This window comes from Montipora foliosa, chromosome 3, assembly GCF_036669935.1.
Source record: "Montipora foliosa isolate CH-2021 chromosome 3, ASM3666993v2, whole genome shotgun sequence".
Classification (NCBI taxonomy): Eukaryota; Metazoa; Cnidaria; class Anthozoa; order Scleractinia; family Acroporidae; genus Montipora; species Montipora foliosa.
In genome coordinates this window covers 40,563,393-40,573,392 of record NC_090871.1, presented here as the reverse complement: position 1 = coordinate 40,573,392, position 10,000 = coordinate 40,563,393, and the positions used below count along the sequence as shown (strand labels likewise).

General features: G+C 41.1%; 1 protein-coding gene across 1 annotated transcript in view; it reads left to right on the top strand.

Annotated features, from left to right (window-relative positions):
• The window catches only part of LOC137997421 (uncharacterized), a 39,958-nt gene that overhangs the window by 9,838 nt on the left and 20,120 nt on the right, over nt 1-10,000 (top strand). The window contains exon 4 of the mRNA XM_068843395.1: nt 2,306-2,402. Within this exon, the coding sequence (XP_068699496.1) occupies nt 2,306-2,402 (97 nt within the window). The remainder of the gene's footprint in view (nt 1-2,305; nt 2,403-10,000) is intronic.

Here is a 10,000-nt window from a genome sequence, read left to right as displayed (position 1 = left end):
AAGTCAGTTTTGAGATAAAGTTAATACTATTAGCTTCAATGTTTCCGTTTTTCCTTGAGTTAGCTAGCGCTACAATCTCCCGAAGCTAAGAACAATGTGTCTTTCATATGGGACGGATTCAAAACATTTAAAATGGCGGTCTCAACTGGAGTCTCGTGCCCAGACTTCCACGTTTGTCTCTTTTTCGTCCAACCAACACCTCCCTTCACTTGAGTATCACTTTTCGCTACCTTCACATGCAGTAAACACATTTTTGATAGGATTTATGTTTTACTGGGGGTAGTAACTCATTGAAAATGCGATAAGACGCAAGTTCCCACCATCTCAACGCTTATGTGCAACGACATTTTCTTTTTTGTGGGTGGCATTTAGACCACGGACAGGAACCGGGAGTCAAGTTTTCTCTTCTTTGAGTAAACGCAATATTTATTGCGGCCTCGGGAAACGATTTTTGAGGTTCAGTTCGTTATGTCAAACTGGAAATTCTAAAACAGGAGTTTGACTACTCATTGGAGGAAGTAAATCGCACCATAAACGATAAAAGTCGCCCTCTCGCTTCCATCCGTGGCTCAAAGGCAAGCAACAGTGAGGCTGTGTGTCATTTACCGGCGAGAAGGACTGCTGGAGTCAGTAAATTTGAAGACTGCACATAAATCGCCATATCTAAGTTTACAAATATGATGGATTATTTTGGCGTCAATAATATTCTTCGTAAAACAATCGCCTTTGTGACGACGTTCACGAAACCTACCGCGTCAACATGTGTGGTCCCTAAATATTAAAGAATCAACCTGAAGAAACTGACAAAATGTGTAGACAAAGGAACCTTGTAAGTTTCTGTTTTATTTACTATGGTTTGCGAAGTTGTTTAAGCAAGTGAAAATAATGTTGTCATCGAAGTTCGCACAAAAACGTGAAACAGTCGACGTGCAACTCAAATGTTTAAGCTTTGCAAAGTTGATAGCGCACAAGCTGAACGTTTAGCTGGATAATGAGCTTAACAAAGCGTTAAATTTTTCTAAAAGTTAACCTTAATGTTTACATTGTTGTAATAAAATTCTACCGGAATTACGTAACTAATAGAACGAATGCATAAATGGTGGCCAAAAAAGTATTCTTTTGTTTATGTGCTAATTAGACTCACTAGCCTCGCTCTCAAGCAACATTTCTTTTGTATTTTGTACATGCAAACGAGGCTAGTGAGTCTAATTAGCACATAAACAAAAGAATATTTTTTTGGCCGCCATTTATGCATTCGGTCTATTCACTTTTGCTTTTATAAGTAAAAAAATTCTGGAAATTCCTGAGGGGAGGGGGGTCATCAAAGACCCCCCTGGAACGGAAAATCCTGGGGGGAGGGGGGGTGCAAATCAAAACGTCTTCCGTGGTGGGGGTATGGATATTTTCTGGAACCACACATTAACGTTTCCATCGGAAAGATTACTTCAACCAATTAGGAAAAGTCCCCTCTCGTGTCAAGTCACGTAAACATGCATACATTGCAATGAAATATTCCTATCTTGTGAACTGTCTGATAACATAATAACGTTATCACACAGTTCACAAGATATGAATATTTCATTGCAATGTATTATTTGATAACTCTTTGGGTTTCTTATCAATTTTAGGATGATATGCTTATCTTTATAGAGAAATCTTTCAGTAATAATTTCTGCAGCCTTGTTATTCAGAATAGTTGCAACAAATAATATTTGTTTACTGTACTTTGCAACCTGTGTTAACGGAGTTTGTCAAATGGAGTGTGAGTGTCGAATTACATGTAGCTGTACAAGAAAAAACAGTTAAAAGCAATTATACACATACACTGTTCACATAAAAACTAAAACTTTTAACATTTTCATTGTGGCCTTAAGAATGCTCTTGCACATTCAAAATTGATTCAATTAGTGCCATTGTATCTGAAAACCTGTTTGTGTTTGTGCATTTGAGTGTTTGAGTGAAATGAAATGTTCTATACAGTTACAAGTATAATTGTATAATACAGGTTGGATGGAAATCAAATGGAGCTACATTTACCTATTATTAATGAAAATTGTTGTTGCATATTAATCTCATAAATTTAGAAAAATGGGGCTGCAACTGTAGCTCCTTAGAGACTTGAAGTAGTAAGATGAAATTACAGCTTGCTCGTAGAGCATTAGCTGGTACCTGGAATTTTGTCTCACCTATTCCAGGTTCCCTGATACTCACATTGTAATACCGGTAATTTCCCAGCCAAACAGAATATTAGTTGTGTACATGTAGATATTATCAGGTTAACAATGTTGCCCCCGTTTATGAACAGTTTTACCAAAACAAGAGAGGATCACTTCCAGTCAAGCTAACAGAACCAGTGAACAAACAGGAGTCCACTCACTGCACAAATGGGATCTCTATGGATGGTATGAAGTGTGCATTAGTCATTACATTCAAATTCGCCCTGCACAAATGAACGTAATTATTTTCCTCTTAAATGCAATACCGAACACTACATGTATTTGATGGTTGGATGCTCAGGCATTCCAAACCAACATAGATTTATTAATTTAACAATAAATCTACGTCGGTTAATAATTTAATAATGGTATTAAAAATACCATTATTAACACACACTTACACTAATAATGTAAATCTTGCACCAACAAGTAAACAGTTGAATTTCTTTGAAATATCTCTTAACAGTTGAGTCAGCTCTAGATTTTATGGGAAAACAAGCAATTCCGGTAGCGTTAAGTTTTTATACAATCTGGTTAATTACTGGGTTGCCAAACCCAGTCGGAATCTGCATTTCATTTGTCTGTTTTGCTATTTTTTATTTTTTTCCTTGTCATGAAGAGTCTTTCCTATCCCTCCCCTGCTAAGTAGTGTCATGGTGTGTAGAGTCTTCTGCGCTTGTGCTTGGTAAGTTTGAGGGGGTACTGCATAGGCATATATTTTATCCGGTGGACACAGTAGAGTATTTAACTTAACCTGCAATGGTGTTGAAAGTCATTGTAACGCAAATGATGTTTTAGTGGTATAAACAATATACACCCTTATGGAGCTCAATAATGGAAAATCAATTGTGACAAGTAATGGTCTTCGACAACAATTGGTTTTTTCGCCGTCAGATATCACAAAGTGTGGTTTGTTTCTAACTTTATTTGGCTAATGCTGATGTTACGTACAACAATGAAACCAACTGGCAAATTCTGTTTGGGTTTAACAAACATTGAAGGAATTGAATGCCTTGAATGCATTTGTGTTACTGAAGTCACAGTCAGTTGTCTGGCAATTTAAATTATTTTATACTCAACTCTTTATACTCAAATGTGGCTGTGAAGAATTATTTGGAAAAAAGCTTGTTGTCTATTTTGTGCTTCATTATTTACGGAAAAGGTTCTTCAGAAAAGGAGTTCTTCCTGAACTGTCAGAAATTTATTGAATTGCATATGCTTTGTGACACAGATTGTGTGTCTTGTTTGCACACAAAGTCATGCAATTGAAATACACTGTAGGAAGAGTTTTTTGCCTCTAATAGCAAATATGTTGTTTGTTTCAATAAGTTTTTCACTGGAAAAGGTTTTTGTGAGATTTCCAGCTTTGTGAATTTATCATGTTGTGTAATTTTTGAGCTTAACAAATTTCCATATGTGGGTTGAAATGTGACATGGGGGGATTTTTGTGGTAGTGCACTGTAAGTAGCACATGCATAAATCACGACGTTTTTCAAATTTACCCAAATTCAATCCATTTCAATCCTCTCCAGCTTTGTCCATCCATGTCCGTTCTTGACTTCCCTGTGTTTTGTTAGAGTTCTCCTATAGTTTTGAACAGTTATTTTGATATTTTAGTTATTCTATGACCATTCAATCCGTGCTGAAATTGCCTAAAATTGCATGACCTGGCCCCCTTAACGCAAACCGCAAACGCCGGTCTCGACCCAGCTTCACCTCGGGTATGCCTAAGCTCTCCAAGTCCGTAATGACAATAGGCCCGCAGCACATGCATAAATCACGAAAATAAACAGGTCTGTTGGAAACATGAAGAGTTTCAACAAAATGAGCCCCAAAATCAGCAACAAATTGTGATGCTGATGAATAATAAAGTAGCTGCTATTTCCAAAACGATGGAATTACCTGGTGGTAAATACAATGTAACTTCATCTTGGAGAGTAAATTATTGACTTTGCAGAAACAATAGTCAACCTCAAGAGTTGGGCGATTGTGATCTCTGTGTTGAATTCGCACATTTCTTGTCAAACTTTATAACACTTGAAAGAAAAAGAAAACTAACAAAAACAAAAACCTTGTATCTTGCCATCATTTGACACAGATGCTTCACTGTTTCGCGAGTAAACACGCCGCAGTAACTTGATCACGGCTCCCGCTGAATTTGATGTCACATTCGATTTTGCGATTTACTTGTACAGCCGAAAATCTCCCAAAATGTTTTTCACTGATGGTAACTTTTTATATTCGCAGTTCAAAATTAATGTTGTTTTCATGCCATAAGTTTTGTTGCTGATGGCAAAATATTATATTCGCAATCTACCGTCCTGAAAAACTTCCGTCTGCTCTTCCTTAAAACTGTGTATCAATATTTATTTACTTTAGCTAACAAAATTTGTACCTTGCTTAGTTTGCATTTGTGAGTGTTAAAATATAATTTTCGGTCCTATCTTTCTGTTACAAATTGGTAAATTTTTTAAGTCACCCATCCAGATAGTAACCCTGCCGGACAGGGGATTAACTTCAGTGAACTTTTGTATTACAAAGTGTAATATTGCATGCGTTGTGTGACTTGTGTAACAGCCCCAGCATGCTTTGGAGCGATTAGTAGTGGAACGAAGGACACATGCTGTACTCGGAAGACAAAACTCAGTTGTTGTATTTCTTGTTCACATTAAAGACATTACATTGGCGACGAGGATTCTTTCCGAACCCGCATGGCCATTCCCATAGCCACAGTACAGCCTCTAGCCACATTTGACCTGCATGGCGATCAAAATTCAGTTGCTCAATGATGGGAGAAGTGGATCCGAAGCTTCGAGCTGTTTTCCATCACCACGGGATGCAAGAACAACAAACAAAAGCGTCATCTGTTTCTTCTCACAGCTGGAAATGAAGTGCAGGACGTTTTATTTACACTCACCGCAACTGGGGATGACTACAAGACTGCCAAAGAAAAATTAGATGAGTATTTCAGCCCAAGAAAGAACACTTCGTACAACCGCCACACTTTCCGTAAAGAGAAACAGAGGGAAGGTGAGTCCGTAAGCCAGTTTACGACCCGACTTTGCCAGTTAGTAGCTCTATCTGACTTTCCTGCCGAAAGCATCGACGGTTTTATTGGTGATCAGATCATTGACAATTGTACTTCTCAGAAATTACGTACGAAACTCCTCGCTGTACCAGATTTAACTCTCGCCCGTACGCTGGAATTAGTGCAAGCAATGGAAGCATCAGAGAGCCAGTCACGCCAGATTTCAAGTGACAATAATTACGCTAGTGTTTACTCAGTCAAGCAGACAGGTCCTGGACAGTCTAAAGGTAGAAATCAGCACAACAATGAAAGTTTTTCCCGTCCAAAGAAATCGCAAACCTCCTCGACCCAGTGCTCCCGATGCGGCATTAAAGGTCACACCAGTCACGAATGGCAATACTCTGGTAACATAACATGTCACAAATGTCACAAGGTAGGCCATTTTGCATCTGTGTGCTGTTCTAAATCCACCGCAGATCCAAAACAGCATGGCTCCCCCTTGAAGGCCGCGAGCCTGCATTCAGGCTGATTTTCTCGTTGTTCCTGGTAACTCGCTTTTAGGCAAAGAGACAGCCGAGAGGCTAGGTGTACTTTCTATTGGTGTAAAGCACCTTTCTAATAACCCTCCAATGTTGGAATCTAAGAAACTTTTCTCGAAGTACCCAGGCATAAGTGACGGAATTGGCTGTCTCAAAAACACTCAAGTAACACTTCATATTGACAAAACCGTCCCGCCGCCCTAACACCATTTCACATGCACACCAAGGTAACTGCTGAAATACAGAAGTTAGAACAAGAAGGTATTATTGAGAAAGTCTCAGGTCCAACCGAATGGATGTCCAGAATTGTTACCCCACCCAAACCCAAGAGTCCAAATGAAATCCGACTCTGTGTTTACATGCGAGAGGCGAATCGTGCCATCTTGAGAACGAGACACGTCACCCCAACTATCGATGAGCTCACAGTAGACCTCAATGGCGCGACTCTCTTCAGCAAGCTCGACTTAAAATCCGGGTACCACCAGCTCGAGCTTCATCCGTCATGCCGATACATCACCACCTTCTCCACGCACGTGGGGTTGTACCAGTATAAGAGGCTCAGTTTTGGAATCAAGAGATTTTCCAACATACCATCCAGAGGCTGATAGCCGATATTCCCAGAGTACAAAATGTTAGTGACAACATCGTGGTTTATGGCAGAAACCAAAACGAACACAACACCACACTCAACCAAACATTCTGCAGTCTTCACGAGTCCGGCCTCACCGTCAATCCGACAAAATGCGAATTCAACAAGCCAGGCATGGAGTTCTTCAGGTACATATTCTCTGCAGATGGTCTCGCCCCCGCTCCTGAGAAAGTTTAAGTGCTTCAAGACGCGGCTGAACCTCGAAATCCGACTAAGCTGCGTTCCTTTCTCGGCATGGCCCAGTACAGCGCCTGTTTCATCCGGAACTTTGCCACCATCACAGAACCCCTTCGCAAGCTCACACGCGGTGACGCAACCTGAAAATGGGAGCAACCGCAGACTGACGCGTTCAACAGCGTCAATGCAGCGCTCTCTGCAGCCACAGCAAGGCCATATTTCTCACCATACAAAGAAACCAAGATCCTTGTAGACGCATGTCCCGTTGGCATTGCAGGCGTCCTAGTTCAAGAGGACCAGCCCATAGAGTATGGTAGTCATGCGCTAAGTGATGTTGAGTCTCGATACTCACAAACGGAGAGTGAAGCTCTAGCAGTCGTATGGGCCTGTGAACATTTCGATATCTATGTACGTGGTTCTGCATTCAGGGTAGTTACTGTTCATAAACCGCTGGTGCACATCTGGAGCAAGCCACGCCTTCCATTGCGAATTGCTCAATGGTCGCTCAGGCTCCAGCCCTATGACCTCACAATTGTATTCCGGCCAGGCAAAGACAACCCTGCCGATTACATGTCCAGACACCCTGCAACCAAGGACGTCCGGTCAAGTCGAGAAGAGAAGATCGCAGAGGAATACGTGGAATTCATTTCACAGACCTCTGTACCTAATGCAATCACAATCGAGGAAGTACGAGCCGCCACCGCGAACGACAAGGTGCTTCAAACCGTTATCGAACTATGCAACACTGGACGCTGGGATGAAGTCAACAAGTATGACGTTGACCAGGCCGCACTGTGTCAATTCCAAAACGTCAGAGGTGAACTGACTGTGAACCATCACGGGAAAATGCTGCTCAGGAACACGCGAATCATAATGCCTACATCACTACAAGCCAGAGCCATACAGTTGGCCCACGAAGGTCATCAAGGCACAAGTAAGACTGAAGCGTTGATTAGGAGCAAAGTTTGGTTCCCAGGCCTCGACACTGCAGTTGATGACACCGTAAGACGCTGCATACCATGTCAAGCTAACACTACCAGACAACACACAGAACCTCTCAACTTGTCGAACCTTCCATGTGGTCTGTGGATCAACCTCAGCGTAGACTTCTGTGGTCCTCTTCTGTCTGGTCAGTACTTGATGGTCATTACAGACGAGTATTCTCGTTTTCCTATTGCAGAGATTTTACGCTCTACTGCTGCTGAACAGGTTATTCAAGTCGTGGACAAAGTATTCTGCACCTATGGATATTCTGACGTTTTCAAAACCGACGACGGCCCACCTCTCAACAGCCAAATCTGGCCTGCAGTATCAAACATCGCAAGATAACTTCCCTCTGGCCAAAGGCTAATGGGCGAGTTGAAAATGTCAACAAACCCTTAATGAAGGGGATCAAGTCGGCCAAGATCCAAGGGCAGAGCTGGATCTATGCTATGCATCAGTTTCTGCGAGCATGCAGCTGAAGTCCTCATACCACCACAGGGTTTACTCCATACCGTCATGTTTGGTCACGAGCCATGAACGAAGATGCCAGATGCTGAATCATTCACTCATCTTGACAACAGTAATGTGCGTAAGCGCGATGCCGAGGCAAAAGGCATCATGAAATGCTATGCAGGCAAACATCTACATGCTGAAGCAAACCCTATCGATGTAGGAAACACTGTTCTGGTGAAACAACCCCGGCTAAACAAACTGTCGACACCATTTAACCACTGGTAGTTACAGAAAGGAAAGGAACCATGGTCACCGCCCAACAAGGTGATGGGTCCAAGGTAACCAGAAATGTCTCCATGTTCTGCAGCATTCCGCAGACGCTGATCCAAGAGAGCGACACTCGTGATGACAGCTGTGAGAACATGCTACCCCTCAAGAAAGAGGTGTCCCCGTCAACCAGAAGAGAAGAGGAAATCGCACTACAAAATTCCGCCTCAGCTCAGTATCTCCAGACCTAAGCGAACTGTCCGCCCACGGAGGAGATTAATTGAAGAGATCTGAACTATTAGTCTGTGTTGCTGTGGATCATGTAGGAAACTTTTCAGAGAACCTGTAGGCCTGTATGCATTTTTCACGGGCAGTCATGTTTGGCAGCTTAAGATTTCGGAACATTGAAGACTTTGTTAGCTTAACGTTCAGTTTTATTTACATGTTAGATTGTAGTGTCCAAGGAAAGGAGGGATGTAATATTGCATGCGTTGTGTGACTCGTGGAACGGCCCCAGCATGCTTTGGAGCGATTAGTAGTGGAACGAAAGAAACGTGCTGTACTCGGAAGACAAAACTCAGTTGTTGTATTTCTTGTTCACATTAAAGACATTATACAAAGCTGTAAGACACTCAGAGTGCACTCGTAAACTTGTGGTGAAAAGAAGATGTCAGGGAAATTGAAAACAATCAACATGTCAGCCACTGTTTCTCTATTCCCTTTAATTTTCTTCAATCTTTCTGGGTTTAGTACTTTGGTAGTATAATTATAACCACATGTCTTCTCAGGGGGCAATTTACCTAAGACTTCTACCATGGCACTAGAATAATATACAATACCAAAACAATACTATATACTATTAGAGCTACATATTACGACAAAACGCAGCTCAGTTGACAATACGGAATAAAGCGCTTTTCAAACGAAAAGGCAGTTGTTTCAAATTCTCCTTTTTCTTGTTGCATGCACCTACAAATCAGCAAGCAGGTACCGGTAGGTCCATTTACTTGTAAGTACTGTAGCTGTGCTCCAAGTGAAACCTTGTACATGTGTGTGCATTAGGTTCAAACATTTTTAGTTTCATTATTTTCTGTCGTGCAAGGGTGATTACCCATACTGTAGTAGTTTTGAAAATAGGCATGCATTGCTTACGTGTGGCTAGTGTAGTAGGCTGGTATTTTTGCAAAATAATTTCTTTTACTGTTTATTGTGCCATCCAATTTTGTTGTCGCTTTTGCGTTCCAATTACGAACAGTTTAAGTAAGCCCTATCATATTGGGTTGGTACGTGGATGAGAGACCATTGCAAAATCTTCGCAACTAAGATATCTCGTCTTTTTTTTACACAATTTCTTTTTTGTATTTGGTTCTTAAAGAGTTTCTGTTATCTTCGTTTTACGTTTTTAATGAATAGATATAGAGTCGCCAAACAGTGCCATTACTAAGCGAGCGTTGACTCACGAAGATCACAGGCTCATTCACGATTTATGTAAACAATAATGTATAATTTAATGCAAGTTTCACTGAAGTTAAGCCCATTCAGGTGGAGTTAGTACTTGGATGGGAGACCACTTTGACAGACATTTTTTTAAACATCTTGTTCTTTTTCATTTCTTTTTTTAAAGTTCTTTTTTGTATTTGCTTGACAAAGGCTTTTTTCGAATCTTCAAGTTTCCTGTATTGGGAGG